Source organism: Eubalaena glacialis, chromosome 2 (genome assembly GCF_028564815.1).
Source record: "Eubalaena glacialis isolate mEubGla1 chromosome 2, mEubGla1.1.hap2.+ XY, whole genome shotgun sequence".
Lineage (NCBI taxonomy): Eukaryota > Metazoa > Chordata > Mammalia > Artiodactyla > Balaenidae > Eubalaena > Eubalaena glacialis.
Genome location: NC_083717.1, coordinates 2205696 through 2229838, shown reverse-complemented (window position 1 = coordinate 2229838; position 24143 = coordinate 2205696). Strand labels below are relative to the sequence as shown.

At 37.4% G+C, this 24143-nt stretch overlaps 1 protein-coding gene across 3 annotated transcripts in view; it reads right to left on the bottom strand.

The window, feature by feature from the left end:
• Positions 1-12963: 12963 nt before the first annotated feature.
• MTPAP (mitochondrial poly(A) polymerase) overlaps positions 12964-24143 on the bottom strand; it is a 38921-nt gene continuing 27741 nt past the window's right edge. Inside the window, exons 9-12 of one of the 3 annotated variants that reach the window (XR_009699463.1) lie at positions 23591-23671; positions 20497-20606; positions 19994-20092; positions 12964-13003 (exon numbers count right to left, since the gene is read on the bottom strand). Coding sequence is in view for 1 of the 3 variants with exons in the window: in XM_061181532.1 (XP_061037515.1) it covers positions 23336-23671 (336 nt within the window). In the remaining 2 variants the exon portion in view is untranslated. Of the gene's footprint in view, positions 13004-19993; positions 20093-20496; positions 20607-22795; positions 23672-24143 lie in introns of those variants that run through there. The other 2 variants (XR_009699462.1, XM_061181532.1) reach the window with 2 other exon arrangements.

The window sequence follows — 24143 nt, the reverse complement described above, 5'->3', positions numbered from 1 at the left end:
TCATTTAAATGAGCAGGGCGTTCTAATCTAAAGCAGCTTTCAGAGGAAGAGACCAAGCACAGACACAGACTCACAAAATTATTTTCAATAAACCTAAAAAAAAGATATAAATATACAAATTTAGGAGTTTCTTGCTATCTAAATTAATGTTTTTAGATCAAAAGGCATTATTGCTTAAAGAAAACTTAGAACCACATTTCCAGTTGTTCTGTTTCCAGATCAGTAATTAGAATGCCTACTCAAGCTTTCTTTCTTTACCCCTGTAACTGCTGTAATTAATATAAGTCCACAATGACCTAGTGCATAAAATAACTATTTTCCTGAGACATGAAAAATAGCTTACTGGCAATGGATACTTGTCAACACATTCAAAATTTATTTTTTTTCCTCTTACTCTTAGGGGGGAAGAAAAGCCAAAAGATTAAGATCAGTATAAAGCACTTTTATAGTATGCTTAAAAGAAACTAGTATGCTTTTTTGAATTAACATATTTATCATCATTAAAATGATTTTTAAAAGGCCAAAGAAATACCTTTTTAATGGATAATTGTAAGGTTATCAATGTAAATCTAGTTTACAGAGTAACTGGTAAAACCAAAGTTTACTAATAAAATCCAAGTTTAAAGCATTAAAAAATTATAACCCTAAAAACTTTTATAGATTAAAAAAATTAATCAATACTGTCTTCTGCTTCCGGCCAAGATGGAGTAACTAGATTTACTATCCCACTTAAAACAACTAAAATGTCAAACTATGAAAAAACAGCTTTCATGACTTTGGACATAAAAGAAAAAAGAAGTGAGCCCTGAGAGAGGGTTTTCCCAGCTCACTGCCTTGAGTTTCCCAGATGCAGCCCTGGGAAGGGGACCCAGGCAGAGACAAGAGGACTTCCTGAATCAAGAGGATGGAGACCAAGGCACTATAGTCTGCAATGCAGAACATTGGAGAGGAGAGAGGGGCACAAACAGTGTACAGTTGGATCTTGTTTTTTAATCCTTTCTGCCATCTCTGCCTTTTAATTGGAGAGTTTAATCTATTTTCATTTAAAGCAATTGCTGGTAAAGGTCTTGTTTACTGTCTTGTTTAGTGTTTATTTGTTCTAGAATACTATTATGATTCTCTAATTTACATTTCTGTATATTTTTTACTTATAGGGATTAACATTAACATCTTAAATCTATAACAATCTAGTTTGAATACCAATTTAGCTTCAATAGTGTAAAAAATCTCTGCTATTACACAGCTCTGTCCCCCCTTTATGTTGTAATTGTCACAAAGTACATCTTTATACATTGTGTGTCCATTACATAGATTTATAATCACTGTTTTATGCATTTGTCCCTTAAATCATATACAAAGTAAAAATTATCAGAAAAATACAGTAATTCTGGCTTTTCTATTTACCTACATAGTTGACCTCATTCTTGTACTTTATTCTTTCGTATGGCTTTGAGTTATGTCTAATGCCCTTCATTTAAGCCTGAAGGTTCCCTTTAGCATTTCTTGTACGGCATGTCTCCAGGTGACTGGCTGCCTCAGCTTTTGTTCATCCAGCAAAATCCTATTCTCCTTCAGTTTTGAAGGATAGTTTTGCCAGATACAAATACCAGATACCTGTATTTTTTGCCAGATACCTGTCTTGTTTGACAGGTCTTTTCCTTCCAGACTTTCAATATATTATCCACTCTCTGGCATCCATGATTTCTGATAAAAAATTGGCTGTTAATCTTATTCAGGATTTCCTGTATATGATGGGTCACTTTCAAGCCTCTCTCTGGCTTCGATGGTTTAATTATAATGTGTCTTGGTGTGAATCTCTTTGAATTTATCCTGAGTTTCTTGCATTTGTAGATTCACATCTTTCACCAAATTTGGTGAAGGCCATTAATTTTTCAAATATTCCTTCTGTCCTTTTCTTTCTCTTCTCTGCTTGGATTTCCATTATGCATATGTTGTAAGCTTGATCAGGTCCCACAAGTCTGTGGGTTCTGTCCACTTTTCTTCATTTTCTTTTCTGCTCTCTAGACTGGATCTCAACTCACCTACCTTCAAGCTCATTGATCCTTCCTTCTACCTAATCTATTGTTATATTTTCCCAAAGAATTTTTAAATTGTTGTAAGTTTCAAAATTTCTATTTGGCTCCTTTTTATGGTTTGTGTCTCTTTATTGATATGCTCTACTTGGTGAGACATTATTCCCCTATTTCCTTTACTTCTTTGCTTATGATATCCTTGATCTCTTGGCATATTTAAGATGTTCTAAAGTCTTTGTCTAGTAAGTCCAATGTCTGTGCTTCCTCTGGGACAGTTACTGTTATTTTTTCCCCAAATAATGGGCCATACTTTGTTTCTTTGCATGCAGCATCATATTTTTTGAAACCTGGACATTTTGAGTATTATAATGTGGCAACTCTGGGTTTGTTGTTGCTACTTTGAGGGAGGTTGTAGTTGCTTGTTTAGTGGCTTTTCTAAAATAAATTTGTAAAGACAGTATTCTTTGTCATTAATGGCCACTGAAATCTCTGTTATTTAAGCTTATTGGTCAGCTAGTGATTTAACAGAGATTTCCTTAAACGACTTGATCTAATCATCATTGTCATCACTGTCATCACTGTCACCTCCCAGTCTTTGCAGATTGGCTCTGTGTTTAAGCACTCCAGTGCTTAGTCAAGCTGCTTATGACTGCAATTCCTGATTCTCTGGAGCCTACATGTCAGTTGGAGGTGAAAGCTTAGGATCTTCTCAGGTCGTGAATGAGCACGCCTCCAGTCCCGTGCATGTGCGTGGCTTTCTAGATTCCCTGTGTACCTGAGAGACTTTCAAAGCCCCTAGAACCCTATACATTTCCTTTCCCAGTCTCTTCTTTCCTGGAATTTTTCAGTGTGTCTACTGCTTGTCCCAATGGTTATCTCTTACCCCCAGGCAGCTATAGCAAGTATATTTGTCACTAAATGCTTTGGACAAATGTTTCCCGGGAATCTCATGTGTCTCTGAGAAGGTTCTGAGGCAGATGAAAGAAAGCCAAGCCCTTGAGTTGATTCCTCAGGGAGTCACCAAATGGATCAAGACACATAACCACAATTATTTGAGAATAGGGTCCATATTACTCCCTCTGCACCAGGAAGCTAACTAAGTATGTGGGTTGCTATCTTCATAGTCACTGCCGAGCATAGGAGTAAGAAATGGCAAACAGGTGAATTAAAAGGCCACAGAGCCCTCCCTGAAATTCAGCAGCTTCCCTTTTCATTATGCATCCTCTCATTGTTTTAAGTTTTTTTTTTTTGTTAGATTTCAAACTTCAAGAAAAGTTGATTCTGAAAGATTTTGCCAGCTTAATTCTTATTTCAGGGGAGGGATGGCATTTTGGAGTTCCCTACCCTACCATGTTCAATGATGACTCTCATGGACAATGGCACGAAGTCAATTTGATGGATAACTGCATGCAAAACAAGGTACTCAATCCATACTCTACACCGCATATAAAAATTAACTCAGAATGAAACATAAACTAAATTTAAAATATAAAACATCTGCAAGATGTAAAATGTAAAAATGTAAAACATCTAAAAGAAAACAAATGAGAAAATCTGTTGCCTTGGATTAGGCAAAGATTAGATATGACTCCAAAAGCATGATCCATAAAAGAAGAAATGTATAAACTGAACTTCATCAAAATCTAAAACTTCGGCCCTTTAAAAGATACTGTTAAAATAACACAAAGATAAGCTACAGATTGAAAGAAAATATACCTGATAAAGAACTTGTATCCAAAATATATAAATAATATTCAAACCCCAATAAGAAAACAACTCACTTTTTTAATTACAAAAGATTTGAAGGAACACCTCAATAAAGAATATATATAAATATCGAGACCTTCAAGATGGCAGAGGAGTAAGATGTAGAGATCACCTTCCTCCCCACAAATACATCAGAAATACATCTACATGTGGAACAACTCCTACAGAACACCTACTGAACGCTGGCAGAAGACCTCAGACTTCCCAAAAGGCAAGAAACTCCCCATGTACCTGGGTAGGGCAAAAGAAAAAGGAAAAAACAGAGACAAAAGAATAGGGACGGGACTTGCACCTCAGGGAGGGAGCTGTGAAGGAGGAAAAGTTTCCACACACTAGGAAGCCCCTTCACTGGCGGAGATGGGGGGTGGGCAGGGGGGAAGCTTCGGAGCCACGGAGGAGAGCGCAGCAACAGAGGTGCAGAGGGCAAAGTGAAGAGATTCCCGTACAGAGGATCAGTGCCGACCAGCACTCACCAGCCCGAGGCGCTTGTCTGCTCACCTGCTGGGGCGGGCGGGGGCTGGGAGCTGAGGCTCCGGTTTCAGAGGTCAGACCCCAGGGAAAGGACTGGGGTTGGCTGCGTGAACACAGCCTGAAGGGGGCTAGTGCGCCACAGCTAGCCGGGAGGGAGACTGGGAAAAAGTCTGGACCTGCCTAAGAGGCAAGAGACCATTGTTTCGGGGTGCACAAGGAGAGGGGATTCAGAGCACCACCTAAACGAGCTCCAGAGATGGGCGCGAGCTGCGGCTATCAGCGCGGACTCCAGAGAAGGGCATGAAATGCTAAGGCTGCTGCTGCAGCCACCAAGAAGCCTGTGTGCAAGCGCAGGTCACTATCCACACCGCCCCTCCTGGGAGGCTGTGCAGCCCACCACTGCCAGGGTCCTGTGATCCAGGGACAACTTCCCCAGGAGAACACATGGCGTGCCTCAGGCTGGAGCAATGTCACACTGGCCTCTGGCGCCGCAGGCTCACCCCGCATTCAGAGCCCCCTAATCAGCTGCTACTTTAATCCCATCCTGTCTGAGTGAAGAACAGATGCCCTCAGGTGACCTAAACGCAGAGGCAGCGCCAAATCCAAAGCTGAACCCCAGGAGCTGTGCGAACAAAGAAAGGAAAATCTCCCTGTGCGGCCTCAGGAGCAGCAGATTATATCTCGACAATCACCTTGATGTACCCTGCATCTGTGGAATACCTGAATAGACAACAAATCAACCCGAAATTGAGGCAGTGGACTTTGGGAACAACTGTAGACTTGGGGTTTGCTTTCTGCATCTAATTTGTTTCTGGTTTTATGTTTATCTTAGTTTAGTATTTAGAGTTTATTATCATTGGTAGATTTGTTTATTGATTTGGTTGCTCTCTTCTTTTTATTTTTTATATATAGATATATATTTTTTTCCTTTTTCTCTTTTTTGTGAGAATGTGTATGCTTCTGTGTGGTTTTTATCTGTATAGCTTTGCTTTTACCATTTGTCCTAGGGTTCTGTCTGGCCGTGTTTTTTGTTTTTGTTTTTGTTTTTAAGTATAGTTTTTAGCGCTTGTTATCATTGGTGGATTTGTTTTTTGGTTTGGTTGCTCTCTTCATTCTTTCTTTTCTTTTTTTATTACGTTTTAATTTTTTTAATTTTTAATAATTTAAAAAAATTTTTATTTTAATATTTTTTTCCTTTCTTTCTTTCATTTCCTTCTCCCTTTTCTTCTGAGCGGTGTGGCTGACAGGGTCTTGGTGCACCAGCCTGATGTCAGGCTTGTGCCTCTGAGGTGGGAGAGCCGAGTTCAGGACATTGGTACACCAGAGACCTCCCGGCACCACGTAATATTGAATGGTGAAAGCTCTCCCAGAGATCTCCATCTCAATGCTAAGACCCACCTCCACTCAATGACCAGCAAGCTACAGTACTGGACACCCCATGCCAAACAACTAGCAAGACAGGAAAACAAACCCACCCATTAGCAGAGGGGCTGCCTAAAATCATAATAAGATCACAGACACCCCAAAACACACCACCAGAGGTGGTCCTGCCCATCAGAAAGACAAGATCCAGCCTCATCCACCAGAACACAGGCACCAGTCCCCTCCACCAGGAAGCCTACACAACCCACTGAATCAACCTTACCCACTGGAGGGAGACACCAAAAACAATGGGAACTACAAACCTGCAGCCTGTGAAAAGGAGACCCCAAACACAGTAAGTTAATTAAAATGAGAAGACAGAGAAACACACAGCAGATGAAGGAGCAAGGTAAAAACCCACCAGACCAAACAAATGAAGAGGAAATAGGCAGTCTACCTGAAAAAGAATTCAGAGTAATGATAGTAAAGATGATCCAAAATCTTGGAAATAGAATGGAGAAAATACAAGAAATGTTTAACAAGGACCTAGAAGAACTAAAGAGCAAACAAACAATGATGAACAACACAATAAATGAAATTAAATATTCTCTAGAAGGAATCAATAGCAGAATAACTGAGGCAGAAGAACGGATAAGTGACCTGGAAGATAAAATAGTGGAAATAACTACCACAGAGCAGAATAAAGAAAAAATAATGAAAAGAATTGAGGACAGTCTCAGAGACCTCTGGGACAACATCAAATGCACCAACATTTGAATTATAGGGGATCCCAGAAGAAGAAGAGAAAAAGAAAGGGACTGAGAAAATATTTGAAGAGATTATAGTTGAAAAGTTCCCTAGTATGGGAAAGGAAATAGTCAATGAAGTCCAGGAAGCACAGAGAGTCCCATACAGGATAAATACAAGGAGAAACATGCCAAGACACATATTAATCAAACTATCAAAAATTAAATACAAAGAAAAAATATTAAAAGCAGCAAGGGAAAAACAACAAATAACATACAAGGGAATCCCCATGAGGTTATCAGCTGATCTTTCAGCAGAAACTCTGCAAGCCAGAAGGGAGTGGCAGGACATATTTAAAGTGATGAAAGGGAAAAACCTACAACCAAGATTACTCTACCCAGCAAGGATCTCATTCAGATTTGATGGAGAAATTAAAACCTTTACAGACAAGCAAAAGCTAAGAGAAGTCAGCACCACCAAACCAGCTTTACAACAAAGGCTAAAGGAACTTCTCTAGACAGGAAACACAAGAGAAGGAAAAGACCCACAAAAACAAACCCAAAACAATTAAGAATATGGTAATAGGAACATACATATAATTACCTTAAATGTAAATGGATTAAATACTCCCACCAAAAGACACAGACTGGCTGAATGGATACAAAAACAAGACCTGTATATATGCTGTCTACAAGAGACCCACTTCAGACCTAGGGATACATACAGACTGAAAGTGAGGGGATGGAAAAAGATATTCCATACAAATGGAAATCAAACGAAAGCTGGAGTAGCAATTCTCATATCAGACAAAATAGACTTTAAAACAAAGACTATTACAAGAGACAAAGAAAGACACTACATAATGATCAAGGGATCAATCCAAGAAGAAGCTATAACAACTGTAAATATTTATGCACCCAACATAGGAGCACCTCAATACATAAGACAAATACTAACAGACATAAAAAGGAAAATCAACAGTAACACAATCATAGTAGGGGACTTTAACACCCCACTTTCACCAACGGATAGATCACCCAAAATGAAAATAAATAAGGAAACACAAGCTTTAAATGATACATTAAACAAGATGGACTTAATTGATATTTATAGGACATTCCATCCAAAAGCAACAGAATACATTTTCTTCTCAAGTGCTCACGGAACATTCTCCAGGAAAGATCATATCTTGGGTCACAAATCAAGCCTTGGTAAATGTTAAAAAATTGAAATCGTATCAAGTATCTTTTTTGACCACAACGCTATGAGACTAGATATCAATTACAGGAAAAAAATCTGTAAAAAAATACAAACACATGAAGGCTAAACAATACACTACTAAATAACCAAGAGATCACTGAAGAAATTAAAGAGGAAATCAAAAAATACCTAGAAACAAATGACAATGAAAACACGATGACCCAAAACCTATGGGATGCAGCAAAAGCAGTTCTAAGAGGGAAGTTTATAGCAATACAATCCTATCTACCTCACGAAACAAGAAACATCTCAAATAAACAATCTAACCTTACACCTAAAGCAATTAGAGAAAGAAGAACAAAAACAACCCGAAGTTAGCAGAAGGAAAGAAATCATAAAGATCAGATCAGAAATAAATGAAAAAAAAATGAATGAAACAATAGCAAAATCAATAAAATTAAAAGCTGGTTCTTTGAGAAAATAAACAAAATTGATAAACCATTAGCCAGACACATCAAGAAAAAAAAAGGGAGAAGACTCAAATCAACAGAATTAGAAATGAAAAAGGAGAAGTAACAACTGATGCTGCAGAAATACAAAGAATCATTAGAGATTACTACAAGCAACTGTATGCGAATAAAATGGACAACCTGGAAGAAATGGACAAATTCTTAGACAAGCACAACCTTCTGAGACTGAACCAGGAAGAAATAGAAAATATAAACAGACCAATTACAAGCACTGAAATTGAAACTGTGATTAAAAATCTTCCACCAAACAAAAGCCCAGGACCAGAGGGCTTCACAGGCGAATTCTATCAAACATTTAGAGAAGAACTAACATCTATCCTTCTGAAACTCTTCCAAAATATAGCAGAGGGAGGAACACTCCCAAACTCATTCTACGAGCCCACCATCACCCTGAAACCAAAACCAGACAAAGATGTCACAAAGAAAGAAAACTACAGGCCAATATCACTGATGAACATAGATGTAAAAATCCTCAACAAAATACTAGCAAACAGAATCCAACAGCACATTAAAAGGATCATACCCCATGATTAAATGGGGTTTATCCCAGGAATGCAAGGATTCTTCAGTATAGGCAAATCAATCAATGTGATAAACCATATTAACAAATTGAAGGAGAAAAACCATATTACCATCTCAATAGATGCAGCAAAAGCTTTTGACAAAATTCAACACCCATTTATGATAAAAACCCTCCAGAAAGTAGGCATAGAGGGAACCTACCTCAACATAATAAAGGCCATATATGATAAACCCACAGCCAACATCGTTCTCAATGTTGAAGAACTGAAACCATTTCCTCTAAGATCAGGAACAAGACAAGGATATCTACTCTCACCACTATTATTCAACATAGTTTTGGAAGTTTTAGCCACAGCAATCAGAGAAGAAAAAGAAATAAAAGGAATCCAAATCGGAAAAGAAGTAAAGCTGTCACTGTTTGCAGATAACATGATACTATACATAGAGAATCCTAAAGATGCTACCAGAAAACTACTAGAGCTAATGAATGAATTTGGTAAAGTAGCAGGATACAAAATTAATTCACAGCAATCTCTTGCATTCCTATACAGTAATGATGAAAAATCTGAAAGAGAAATTAAAGAAACACTTCCATTTACCACTGCAACACAAAGAATAAAATACCTAGGAATAAACCTACCTAAGGAGACAAAAGACCTGTATGCAGAAAACTATAAGACACTGATGAAAGAAATTAAAGATGGTACAAACAGATGGAGAGATATACCATGTTCTTAGATTGGAAGAATCAACATTGTGAAAATGACTATACTACCCAAAGCAATCTATAGATTCAATGCAATCTCTATCAAACTACCACTGGCATTTTTCACAGAACTAGAACAAAAAATTTCACAATTTGTATGGAAACACAAAAGACCCCGAATAGCCAAAGCAATCTTGAGAAAGAAAAACAGAGCTGGAGGAATCAGGCTGCCTGACTTCAGACTATACTACAAAGCTACAGTAATCAAGACAGTATGGTACTGGCACAAAAACAGAAATACAGATCCATGCAACAGGATAGAAAGCCCAGAGATAAACCCACACACCTATGGTCACCTTATTTTTGATAAAGGAGGTAAGAATATACAATGGAGAAAAGACAGCCTCTTCAATACGTGGTGCTGGGAAAACTGGACAGCTACATATAAAAGAATGAAATTAGAACACTCCCTAACACCATACACAAAAATAAACTCAAAATGGATTAAAGACCTAAATGTAAGATCAGACACTATAGAACTCTTAGAGGAAAACATAGGCAGAACACTCTATGACATAAATCACAGCAAGATCCTTTTTGACCCACCTCCTAGAGAAATGAAAATAAAAACAAAAATAAACACATGGGACCTCATGAAACTTAAAAGCTTTTGCACAGCAAAGGAAAATATAAACAAGACGAAAAGACAACCCTCAGAATGGGAGAAAATATTTACAAATGAAGCAACTGACAAAGGATTAATCTCCAAAATTTACAAGCAGCTCATGCAACTCAACATCAAAAAACCAAACAGCCCAATCCAAAACTGGGCAGAAGACCTAAATAGACATTTCTCCAAAGAAGATATACAGATTGCCAACAAACACATGAAAGGATGCTCAACATCACTAATCACTAGAGAAATGCAAATCAAAACTACAATGAGGTATCACCTCACACCAGTCAGAATGGCCATCATCAAAAAATCTACAAACAATAAATGCTGGAGAGGATGTGGAGAAAAGGGAACCCTCTTGCACTGTTGGTGGGAATGTAAATTGATACAGCCACTATGGAGAACAGTATGGAGGTTCCTTAAAAAAACGAAAAATAGAACTACCATACGACCCAGCAATCCCACTACTGGGCATATACCCTGAGAAAACCATAATTCAAAAAGAGTCATGTACCACAATGTTCATTGCAGCTCTATTTACAATAGCCAGGACATGGAAGCAACCTACGTGTCCATTGACAGATGAATGGATAAAGAAGATGTGGCACATATATACAATGGAATATTACTCAGCCATAAAATGAAATGAAATTGAGTTATTTGTAGTGAGGTGGATGGACCTAGAGTCTGTCATACAGAGTGAAGTAAGTCAGAAAGAGGAAAACAAATACCATATGCTAACACATATATACGGAATCTAAGAAAAAAAGGTTCTGAAGAACCTAGTGGCAGGACAGGAATAAAGACGCAGACATAGAGAATGGAGTTGAGGACACAGGGAGGGGAAAGGGTAAGCTGGGAGAAAGTGAGAGAGTGACACGGACATATATACACTACCAAATGAAAAACAGATAGCTAGTGGGAAGCAGCCAAGTAGCACAGGGAGATCAGCTCGGTGCTTTGTGACCATCTAGAGGGGTGGGATAGGGAAGGTGGGAGGGAGACACAAGAGGGAGGGGATACGGGGATATATGTATATGTATAGCTGATTCACTTTGTTATAAAGCAGAAACTAACACACCATTGTACTCCAATAAAGATGTTTAAAAAAAATGTTAGCAAACTAGAAATAATAGGGAAATTCCTTGAAGAAACATTTGCATTTGATATGATTATCTACATAAGAAAATTAAGAGACCATCTAGGCAAGCTATTTGTTTTTTTTTTAAATTATGGATACAAAGTCAAATAAAATTAGTGTATTTGAACACCACCAACAATAAGTTAGGAAATGTAGTTTTAATGTCTTACTCCAAGTAGCTAACAAAAAATAATATTCCATAGAATAAATCTAACAAAAGATCTGCAAATGCTTTATGAGGACAAATTTCATACTTTATTGAAGGATATAAAGAAAGACCAGTTGGAGAGGTATACCACGTTCATGGATGGGAAAATGCACTATAATAAAGATGGAAATGTTGAAGGTTAATCTATACAATCAATATAATTTCAAAGATTTTTGTTCAAAAAACTTGACAAACAGATCCTAATATTCACAAAGAAATGTTGAAGCCCAGAATAGGCAGGACAATTTTGAATAAGAAGAACAGGGATGAAACACCTATAAGATGTGAAGACTGGTTATAAAACTTAATAAAAGAGTTGATTTGGTGAAGAAAGAGATAATTAGAAAAATGTAAAAAATAATTACAAAACCAATCCAGAATATGACAGACAATATTCACAATGAATAAAGCTAGAATATATAAAAAGCTCTTAAAATTAATAGGGAAAAGACAAAACTGAGTAGAAAAATGGCAACAGCAATTTACACTAGAGGGAACACAAATTAACTATAAATATTTTGAAAATATGCTTAGGGAACTGCAGGGTTTTTTCTTTTTAAGCCGTATCATCAAACTCTCTAAGTTTTTGTAGCGATGTGGAAATTTTGAATTTTTGTATTTCTGGTAGGAGGGAAAGTTTTTACAATCACTTGGCAAAGGAATTTGGAGGTATCTGCTGCATTGCATTGATTCTAAGATGCCTCTCCCTGATCTCCACCCCCTACCCCCATACACACACATTTTAACATTTCTGAAATGCAGATCCATTTTACAATTGTTGGTGTCTTAAGATTTTGAATGATAGCATTTTGGGTACAACTTACATTAAATGTCCTCTCAGTTTTAATAAAATATGTAATAAAGTTGAAAAAAAAGAATATATATAAAGTATATAAAGCTGTAAGTAGATAATAAGAATGTAATGAAGAAGATATACATAGGACATTAGCAAGATGGCAGACTAGGAGGTCTCAATCCTAGAACCCCCAAAAAACAACTACTAAAGTTTTTATCTTTGAGGTGTTCTTTGTCCTGTATAGTTTGTGCCCTACGAATCACTGTTTTGGTTTCTTTGATGTGACAGGCTTCTCTCAGATATCTTGTGTACTATTTTCCTACTGCTGCACAAATTACCACAAATGTAGTGGCTTAAGACACCACAGGTTTCTTAACTTACAGTTCTGGAGTCAGAGTCCTAAAATCAGGGTGTCAGCAGGGCTGCTTCCTCATGGAGAATCTGTTTCCTTGCCTTTTCTGGCCTCCAGAGGCTGCCCACAGGCCTTGGTTCATGCCCTTCTTCCATCGTCAAAAACAGCAGTGCAGCATCTTCAAATACTTCTCCACCTGACCTCTGAATCCCTCATCACATCTTCTTTCCTCCTACTGACCCTTATGATTATATTGCGGCCACTTGGAAAATCCAGAATAATCTCCCCATCTCAGGGCCTTTAACTTAATCACACCCACAAAGTCCCTCTAGCCATGTAAAGTGACATGCTCAGTTTCTGGGATTAGAACACAGACATAGTTGGGGCCTTTATTCACACCACAGCTATAACCTTGGATTGTTTGCTGATGAGGATGATTACTCACATCAATCTTCATCCTCTGACTGCCGGTCCTGAACAAAGATATTCACACTGAAAAGTGAATAAACAATGATTTAACTTTCACAAAGGAGGTTTTCCCTAATGTATTGATTTTCTATTACTGCATAACAAACTCCCACGAACTTAGCAGCTTAAAGCAATATACACTGATTTTCTCAGTTTCTGTGGCTTGAGTCAGAAATCGATTTAACTGGTCCTCTACTCAGTCTTAGAGGGCTAAAATCGATGTGTTGGCCAAGGTGTCATCTCACCTATGCTCAGGATGCTCTTAAAAGCCCCTACATTTGTTTATTATCTCACAGTTTCCTTGTGGTTGGGACCAAGGTCCCTGATTGCTTGCTGGCTGTTGGTGGGGATTGCTCTCAGCTCTTAGAAGCCACCCTCAGGTCCCAGCCACATGGCCATCCACAATGAGGCAGCTTACTTCTTCGAAGCCAGCAGAAATTTCTCTCTCCAGTCTGCTAAGGAGTCATATCAGGTAATAATCACAGAATGATTCAACCATCACCTTCGCCATGTAACACAACCCAATCAAGGGAGTGACTCACAGGTCTGATCACACTCAAGGAGAGGGGGTTACACAGGGTGTGTCCTCCAGAGGGTGGGAATCTTGGGGCCATCATAGAACCCTGCCTACAACACCATGCATTAATTTTGAACCCTTCTTTTAGACAAAGAAGTTTAAAATTTTTAAATGGAAGCTGAGCTCTTAAATTTTTCCTAGTACTATTTTTATTTCGTAATACCTTTAAAATCATGGGCTAAGAATGGGGGTGGGATAAGGGAAAGAAAGCAATGTTTATCGATTACCAAATATGTGCCAGGCACTGTGCTAGGTCCTATACTTATTCCATATCAGAGAAAAGAACTGCATTCAAACCGATGTACTATAAGAAATGTGACCAAATCAAGTATTAAGAGTGTTCTTAAGGCTTTTAAGTACAGATAAGAAAATCAGACCATCATAACAAACGCCATTAAATTGATAGGCTAAAACTAGTATTTCAAAATTTTCCTACATATGTGACCGGGTATGCTTTTGATGGTCTTAGAAAACAAATACTCCACATTTTCCAGTGCAATGAACTTTTTATTTTTAAAGCAAAACAGATTTCATTGCACAGAATTTAAAACATACTGTAGCTTATGTAACTAAATTTAATGGCCTAAAATATTTTCTCCTAAATCACGCTGCACATATTTTATTAATCTATGAATAAGATTTATTCCAGGATGGTACTGTACATATTTAATCACAGTCAAATCTTTCTTCATCTAGAAGATCAAATATAGCTAATATTGCTTAGAAAACGGAAACTACAGAGGGCTTTAGAATTAAGAAATATTTTAAACCACATTTAAATTCAAATACTACTTAACACAATTTTCACCCTGAAGCGGCGAGGAGAAGTTTGAAGTACTGGCTTTGTTCAGAGCAACCAAGATAAAAACACCAAATAATTTCAGTTTTCAAAATGATTTTATTAAATATTTAGAGACTTGAATTAAGGTTTCTGGCAATATGGCAATGCTAGAATACATGTAGCAAATTATAAGTTGAAAACTAACTCAAAATTATGATAGCTATTTTTAATCGCTACCTGTTACCTAAACAAATATAGGCTGATAATATAGCCGAAAAACTACAAATATGAAAGTTAAATATTAGAAAAATAACTCATAATATAGAAAAGAAACACGAGTTATTTCACTGATGTAAAAATGCACTAAAATCTTGTGTTCATAAATAAGATACTCTAATAACATATGCCTAAAATTCAAAAGGGAACTCTATTATAAATCATAAAATTTCCAAGGAGCTTTTTGGCCTAAAATGCTTTCATTCTTGGTCTCAGCCCAGATAAATATTTTGGAAAACTGGAAGAAAAATTGTATTTCACAGTTGTTTGAGGTGTCTGAACATGGCTGGAAAAAGAAGATATTTTTCCCATTCTTATTTGGGCGCTTTGCCACTCATTCACACATGGCATAAATTTAAACTTTCAATTGGCATGGACAAAATCCTCTATGAGGAAATCACAATCCAGAAATAAAAACTGGAAATTTCTGATTTCTGAAGCCGAGCACAGAACAACACCTGCAGAACCCTGTTTCCTCAAGGGTGAGCTAGGCTTTCACTCCAGCCAGGTGTCCGCACTGCGAGGTAAAGCCCAACCAAGGCTTTTCGGCAACTGAGCCATCATGTGAAAGCCCCTTAGAAGGAAGTAAACTAAATGAACAGTATACATCATTCCTATAAAATTAAAAAAAAAAAAAAATATATATATACACACACACACATATGGGATCAGAAGCTGGAATCAAAAAGAACTCAGTGGCTTCCAGTAATGGCAGTCTAGGCAGTACATACCAACTCTCTCTCTCTCTCTCTCTCTCTCAGCTGTCTTTGCAGCTGGGCAAGACAAAAAGTTGCTTGAAAGCATCCAAACGCTATCAAGGCAGTGAAAACCTACAGGACTGCAGAGACGCAGACCTACACTAGGTGAGCCTAGCACGTGGGACCGCTTTCCTCACAGGGATGTCTGCGGATGAGGCAATCGGAGCTGAGCAGGGCTTTCAGAAGGATCGCAGGGAAAGGGAGCTCAGGACCTAACGAGGAGAAGGGGCCCCGCTGAGCCCTCCTGGCTTTGGGCGAGGCTAGAATCTGGAACTGAATCCAATTTCAAAATCTCAAGCCCCTTCTGGACCACAGTGATCCAGGATCATATGTACTTCCACCCACCTTCCAGAAGTAAAAATAAATCCATTCTGAAGGGAAATCAACATCACCCTCCCTCAAGGAATCTATTTTCCACATACAATGTCAACACACAAACCACCACCAGTCAGGCATCCTAGAAGTCAGCATCACGAAACACAGAAGCAGACCAGATAATCAATCACCAGATGGAAATTCTAGAACTGAAAAAAAAAAAAAAAAAAAAACCCTACCGAAATTGAGAATTGAATGAATGGGTTTAAAAAATTAGACACCTCTAAAGAAAAAAATTGATAAGCTGTAATATAGGTTAGAAATACCCACAATGAAGAGACAAAGATAGAAAAAAACAGGAAAGAACATGATTGAAAGTTTTCTAAAACTGATATTTTTATGTCATTAATGTTGAACAACTCCACAGCACAGAATCATATGCGCCAACAAAATCAGCACCATCCATGTTGTGGGAAACTCCCTAAGACAGATAACCCCATATCTTCAATAAATCGCAAAAGAAAAAAAGAGATGAAGTGTAAACCTAAGAATTCAAGAGACTTCAGAAACAGGTCAACCAATCACAACATGGGGACCGTACGTAACTGGATCACGATTCAAACAAACAGTCTTGGGAAAAAACAACTGTGACATCCATAAGACAATTGGAAACTTGAACTCTAAGTAGATATGAAGATACTAGAGAATTATTGTTTTGTTTGTTCTTCTTAGGTTTAATAATGATTTGTGATTATGTTAGAAAAAAGCTCTTATCTTTTGGCAGTAACTGACATATTTACAGATAAAATGATAGAATGACTGAAATATGCTTAAAATGATACAGATTGGGTAAGTAAATGGGTTATAGATTAAAGCAAATTTGCCATGAGTTAATTATTGAAACAGGTGATGGATTTATGCAAGCTCATTATACTTTTCAGTTTACTTTTGCCTGGCTTCAAAATTCTCCGTAATAATGTTTTATATAATTATCAGTAAGCTTGACCATCTTTATTGTTTACTTGTCCATTTTAATTGCTTCTATGATATAGCTTTGTTTTGCCTATTACTTATACATTTGTGGAGCTCATTATTAGAAAAATTGGCCCTTTTTCCATTAGTATCAGAATTTTGTTTATGGCTGTTTTGTGGCATAGCTTTCCATTTTAAAGTAGTCAAATTTATCAATATATTCTTTTATAAACGCATGTCATACTTGAAAAGGCACCCTTCCCTATCCCGAGTTCATAACATTCATCCAGGGTTTCTTTAGTACTTTATGATTTCACTTTCTCCCCCTCCACATTTAAATTCCAACCCACCTGGAATTTATTTGGGTATTAGAGTGAGACTAGGATCAAACTATTTTTTTTCCAATAGCTACCTGTTGTCCCAACACTATTTACTGAATAATCCATCTTTCTATTGATTTGAAATGCTGCCCTTTATCATATCACTATAAATTCCCTTATATATCTTGAGTATATTTCTGTTACTGTTCCATTGGTTTGTCTATCTCAAACCAGTAGTATTGTTTTAATTACCGTGCCTTATATTTTAATGTTATTTGTTGAATTTTTAAAAATTTTTTCTCCTACCTATTTTTGTATGTTTATTCTTCCTCATACACTTCCAATGACTTTCAAGTTTCTTCAAAAAATTCTTATAGAATTTTAATTGACTGCATCATCATTAATTGATATGTAGGCAAAACTGTTGCCCTTACACTAAGCCTTTCTATCCAAGAACAAAAATGATTCTTCTAGCAATTCAAACCTTCCGTCTCTTGGTATGTCTCAATTTAGAGGGTCTGGTACATAGCAATCATGGGTAAATGTTAACTGAATGAATGACTCTGTTGTACCAGTATTTGGGGGATTAAGTGTTATTAGTAGAGAAGTTTGAAAACTTTCAGAAGTCAGTGGAGTTTATAAACAGAAAACATTTTGATGTTACAGAAAAAATCCAGTGCTTTTTACTAATTAGAACCTTCAATTGGTATCTGTTTTGTACACCTGATATTTAGAATGACCTTAAAGCTCTGTACAATTCCAAGGTATCTTTAGAATTGCAATAAATAAACACATATAATTTAATATTAATTTACCATAAAAGGTACTTTGACTCCTATTCCTTTGAAAATTGATGGTTTACATGGGTACACAGAAGAGGGAAAACAGTGGGGTGGGAAACTAGCTAATACATTATTGTAGTACATTAGAAGAGAGATAATGACATAAACTAAGCTAATGGCAACAGAAGTAGAGAGATTAATTAAACAAGGTGAAAAAAAAAGGAGTCTAAAAGGATCCCAGAGTCTGAGCTATGGTGGCAGAGAATAATGATAGCAACAACAGAAATGGGCCAATTATGAAGTTAGCCAGTTTTGAGGAAGAAAATAATTTTAATTTAAAACAGGTTGAGGGACTTTCCAGGTGGTCCAGTGGTTAAGAATCCGCCTTCCAATGCAGGGGACATGGGTTCGACCCCTGGCTGGGGAACTAATATCCCACATGCCGTGGAGCAACTAAGCCTGCGCACTCTGGAGCCCGCACATCTCAACTACTGAGCCCGTGCACCACAACTAGAGAGAATCCTGCAACGAACAGCCCGCGTGCCGCAGTGAAGACCCAGCGCAGCCTAAATAAATAAATAAATAAATATAAATAAATAAACAAAACAGGTTGAATGGGAAGTAAAGCACAAAGTCCAGTGCACAATAATGATGAAGTTCTAGAGGTGGGGCTAAAATAATCACTTGACAGTCCTACGTCCAGAGATGAGGATGAAGCTCTGGAAATGAGTGTTATATGAAAAATGTGTTTATTTGAACCCATCTTACCACTTAACAACAGCTAAGTGAAATGCCACTGCTCGCTGTTATTCTAGTCATCACTTTTTTAAAAAAGAAAGAAATCAAAATATAAAAATATTTTGATCAAATAAAAAATATACAAAAAATGCTGTAATCCTCTTTTTAAAAAACTCAATTATATAAAGCTGAAGAAGACCACTCGGTCCTGGTAACTGAGCTTTACAACCAGTGATGCCAGGAATCAAGCAGGGAAATGCCAAAGATGCTTACTTTAGGTTTGATTAGAGAACTGGGGGAACAGGGGACATTATCACATAAAAAATCATAAACAAACAATCCTTCTAAAATCACCAAAATTAATTGCTAAAGAAGAAAAACAGGTGAAGCTTGTGCTAGTTTTATACTGACAGGCGTATCTATAGAATTATAATACACATCTCACATTAAGTAAAAAAAAAAAAAAAATCAGGCTTTGAGTTTCAAATTCCACTGCAAGACATCAGCCAGCTTCATAATCCACCTTTTACTCAGTTTTTGAGACAAAGCGATGTTAATGTTATTTCACACCACTCTCTGAGCCCATGTGTAAGTTCAGCAAAGATTAATTAAAACTCTAATCATTAGGCTCCATTAATCTAAGCCAAGTACCAGTAACTCTGTAATAGGAAGCTTCAAAATGTATGACTTCCATTGTACCTGACACCTTAATGAATTTTGGTGACACAGAACATAACACAAACCTAATTTGTAATCTTTCATTAACTTGCTCCATTTTATTTGATGGCATCCATTATAGTAAGTTTTCAATGTGTCATACTTCAAAATAAACCCAGAAAATATCATTTATAATTTATATTTTTCATTAAGTTGGACTTGCTCTATTCCAAATTAGGTATTTTACCATACTATGTATTCTTCACAGTGTAACATTTACTGTTTCAAATCCCATCTTTCCAATACTCTCTTTACAACATCTCAGTGCCCCATCCTAAAAGATTAGAAACTTTGCCGTGAAAAAAAAAAAAAAAGTTTAAATGTATTCATCTGAAAGGAGACAGAAAAAGTGAATAATGCCTTTAATCTAGTTTTGACTCCACTGAGCACTTAAAGTTGGGTGGATACACATACACACAGATAACATAAGAGATCACATTTGAAATATAAATAGTGTATTTTTAAAATAGTTTGTGGTGATTTATATATCCTGTATCATAGATATTTCAGATTAAAGATTCCATCTAAAATAGACATTTTCTGGGAGTTACTCCATGGGAATTCCAGAGGAACACTGTAATGTTTATATTCGTTGGAATATGTATCCACAAGAAATTGAACTCAGCATGGAAACTAAAATAAGCCTTTCAAGTATTTAAAATAAATTTTCCAACATCATCCCAAGGTGAAAAGTGACTTCTGATCATGTTTTCACTCCTTTCCAAGTATATACTGCAAAGAATTTCTCATTAGGAAGGCTTTACATAAAATTACATACCATGACCTGATGATATTTCCTGATGACGGCTTTAAGCCACTTAAACTTTGCCTTCTTGTTAAATACTCTTGTGAGGTATATGAGAGTCAGCTTCTGGACCTGTGTGGAAAATTTAACAGCCAAATTTTATCTGACTCAATGATGGAACCTAAGGTACTCAAATTTGCTAAGAAGAAAGGAACAGCGCTTGATAACTACTCGGTATCAACAGATGAATCATCTAAAGCACTGCTTTAACTTTTGTTGCTCTCGTACACAGAAACCTTCAATGCTTTACCGCTGAAAATAAACTCAACCTCCTTAACTCGCTGTCCTTCACCACCTCGCTCAGCCTCGACTCTCTGAGCATCACAGCAAAAACCCCACCCCCGCCGGCCGGCCGGCCCGCACTCCCAGCGCGCTGTGCCTCCCTGACTCCCATTTACACTGCCCTCTGCTCCCAGAACGGTCACCCCTACGGCCCCTCCTTCCGTCTACAGGGATCACAGTGCCTTGGAGCCTACCCCACTCTACTCGACGAACATCGGCCTCTCCTGAGCATCTCTGGTAGAAACGGTTTCTTCCTCGCTACAGCGTTTTGCGTGTTTCCCTCCCACGACGGTTCCTGAAGGGGCTGAACCGAGACATTAGGACAGCTACTCAGCAACTGAACACCAAACTCTGGAGAGAGGACAAGACAGCTACTGCCCGGACGTGCTGCGACCGCTTGGTGGCTCTTTCTGCTGGTTTTGCTGCAGATGTTCTCCGTGCAGGTTTAAATTATACATGTAAATGTGGCGTGTGCCTGCTACGGCAGCAGCAGGCTGTAAGGAATTGAATAGAGCTGTATGTCTAAGGCCAAGTGATTTCTAGGAACATGAAGTGACTTGAAACAGTCTAATTCTGGTCCTACCCTAGAGCAAAACAAAGAGCTAAGTAGTGAATGATAGCAGGAAGAAAGTCCAACTGCAACTGTTTTTATCCTCTCTTCCTCTCTATGATGACTGAAGGTTTGTGAATGAGACAGATTATACGTTGTTTTCCTAGAACGTCTGGACAATTCTCTGATTTCCTAAAAACCGGTAATAACTCCAGGAATTAGACTAGTGGGCTATAAAATCAGGAATGATGTATACTGAAATCAATCTGATCCAGATAGGCTCACATCAAAATCACTTTCACACAGAGAATAAAACTCATTGTTCATGAGAGTTAGTGGATGAAAGCCTCATAACAGCTAGAAAAGAAAAACCTTGAAAAATTTTCCTTACCTTTATTGCTGCAATTAGCTTTAACTAAGAAATGGCAATGACAAATAACTGCTGATTATCCCCTAAGATGTAATAAAAAATATCTTTTAAAAATTTGGTAAGTGATACAATGAACTTATAACAAAACATAATAAATTTGTTTGTAGTCATATGCAGTTCACTGGAATGAAAACTTCAGGTTAAAAGATTAGTGTAGGGACTTCCCTGGTGGCACAATGGTTAAGAATCCTCCTGCCAATGCAGGGGACACAGGTTCAATCCCTGGTCCGGGAAGATCCCACATGCCGCGGAGCAACTAAGCCTGTGCGCCACAACTACTGAGCCTGCGCTCTAGAGCCCGCGAGCCACAACTACTGAGCCCACGTGCCGCAACTACTGAAGCCCGCGGGCCTAGAGCCCGTGCTCCACAACAAGAGAAGCCACCGCAATGAGAAGCCTGCACACCGCAACGAAGAGTAGCCCCCGCTCGCTGCAACTAAAGAAAGCCCGTGCGCAGCAATGAAGACCCAACACAGCCAAAAATAAATTTAAAAAAAAAATCAGTGTAGATTAAAACTCATCCCATAATTAAACCTCATTCTGAAAAGTAAAACAGACCTAGAGTGTCAAAGTTATTCTATAAATTACAAAAAAGAAAAGAAGTGCTAACACATATACATACTTTATGTGCTTAAATGACCATTTTAGACTTAACACCAACCAAAAAATGAAAATGTCCAATCAAATATCTGTGAACAGAAAAAAAAAATCATTTCATTTAGAAACTCTTATTAAATATTTATGCTTTTTAAACCTCTTTTTAACTGTCAATACAGATTTCCGGCCCAACAGAATTAACCTAATTAAAAAACATGAAAAACGGCTTTTAATTTAAGGACACCGCCTGTATAGAAGAACACTGATGCCTGTTTGTTGGTTTCAGATGTGAAATCAAATAGCACGGCACATGGATATAGAACTTACTTGCTTCATGACAATTCTATTAATGAGTTTCCCATAATGCCCCAAGCAGAGCTCATTATCGTTTCTGACCTAAAATTTAGATGGGAAACTATTTTGAAAACCAGTACAAATGCTACATCTGTATTCTGAGTAGCAAGAATAATAATTATATACCACAAACATTACAAACATGTGCTAAGTGCCAGGCCCGTGACCTTGCACTTTCCTATGGGCCTCACCTAACCTTCACAGCCATCTGGTGAAGAAGGCACTATTATCGTCCCCATTTAACGGAAGAGAAAACTGGGGCCCAAAGCGGCTGAGTAATTCACCGTGAAGTCAGCTGGCTCAAGTGTGTATTTTCCAACACTATATTTGCTGCATAAACTGAAAGTTACTCTACAGGGAATGTAATGGAAATAATATTTCAATATGTACCTATTCCCCACAGGGAGAAAGGAATTCTTAAAAGAGAAGTGAAGGAATATTGGCAATATCACATACTAGTAAAAAAAGGATTTTATTTTTGAAAATAGAAAAATTAACTAAATAATATTTTTAAATACAGTGTACCAATATTTTCATATATTTGGCTTAGAATACGTAGAATGCAGTAATTGAAGTGTCTGCATTCATCTGTTCTAAAAACATGAACATTTTTGGAAATCAGTACCGATCTGTTTTTATTTATATGTGAATAAGAGTACTTTGAAGAATACAAAAATAAAGAGTACTACCAAATTCTGCAGCTTTATTGTATTCATTGCCTACGTATGTACATACCTAGAAGTCCTTCTAAATGATTTACACCCAGAGACTGATGCAGATTTCAACAATGGTTTGATTGTAAAACTGATTTTTCCCACTTGCTTTGTATATTTTATCTGAAGTACATTCCAATCTTCTTTCACCTGTTCCCATGGCTAGCGTTTTAATACAGTGCCACTGGCTTTCAGACGGAAAACGTCGCAGAATGTCAGACCAGTTTAAGGGGCCCAATGAGAAGATCATGAAAAGAGAGACATCGGAGCAAAGTGTGATCTGCCAGAATTTCACAGCATTCTTCCAGGCAGTCCAGAGATCATCTTATGGGATAAAACCAGTTCTGAAAGCAAAGGAGCAGCCATCATGCCTGAGTACTAACTGCTCTTTACCCATTGGTGGCTGTGGAATTTTCTGTACTGCTACTTTTTATGGATTCCAACAAGTTTTTAATTCTTTCACTTGCAGGCTTCTTTTTCTTCTTGGCAGGAGACATACTATTTGCTACAGAAGGTAGCAGCAGGGCTGCCAGCCCCCAGGGCTGATTATTTGATGGCGAAAGGCGATCTCTATCTTCCTGATGTAAAATCCAGGCACTTTCTCTGGCCAGATCTATAAATTTTTGCAGCTGACTTTGACTTACATTTTTGCTAATGTTGAGAGAAGTTTCAAAAGGATTCTGAATGTGCAGTGGAGAAGATTCAGGTTTGTTTTGTTCCCTTCCCTATAGATAATTACAAGGAAGAAAAAGATGTATAAATATATGAAGGGCTCAGATATAAAAACTGTTTGGTTTAATAAAACGTCAAAAATGCATAAAATACCAGCATTAGTTTTACACAGTAAAGAATTTCTTCCCCAAGGGGACTGGGTATATATGCATGTTATGAGTTAGTGTATATGTGTGTGTGTACTTCGGACTGATTTTTTCCACTGTAGTTTTATGAATATTCTTTAGAGAAAAATAAATTAGCTTTATGAACTATGGATGCTGATGTCACTGCTCCGATGAGAGGTGTCTGGACTGAGTCAACCAATAAAAGTATTTTTAAAATAACATAACATTTACCTAACAGAACAGAGCTGGGAAGGAAAAAAAATATGAAACAGAAAAATGGCAGAAAATAAGATACAGTTATGTTTGAAACTTGCTAAAAACATACTTATTACAGTGGGAATAGAAGCACACAAAATCA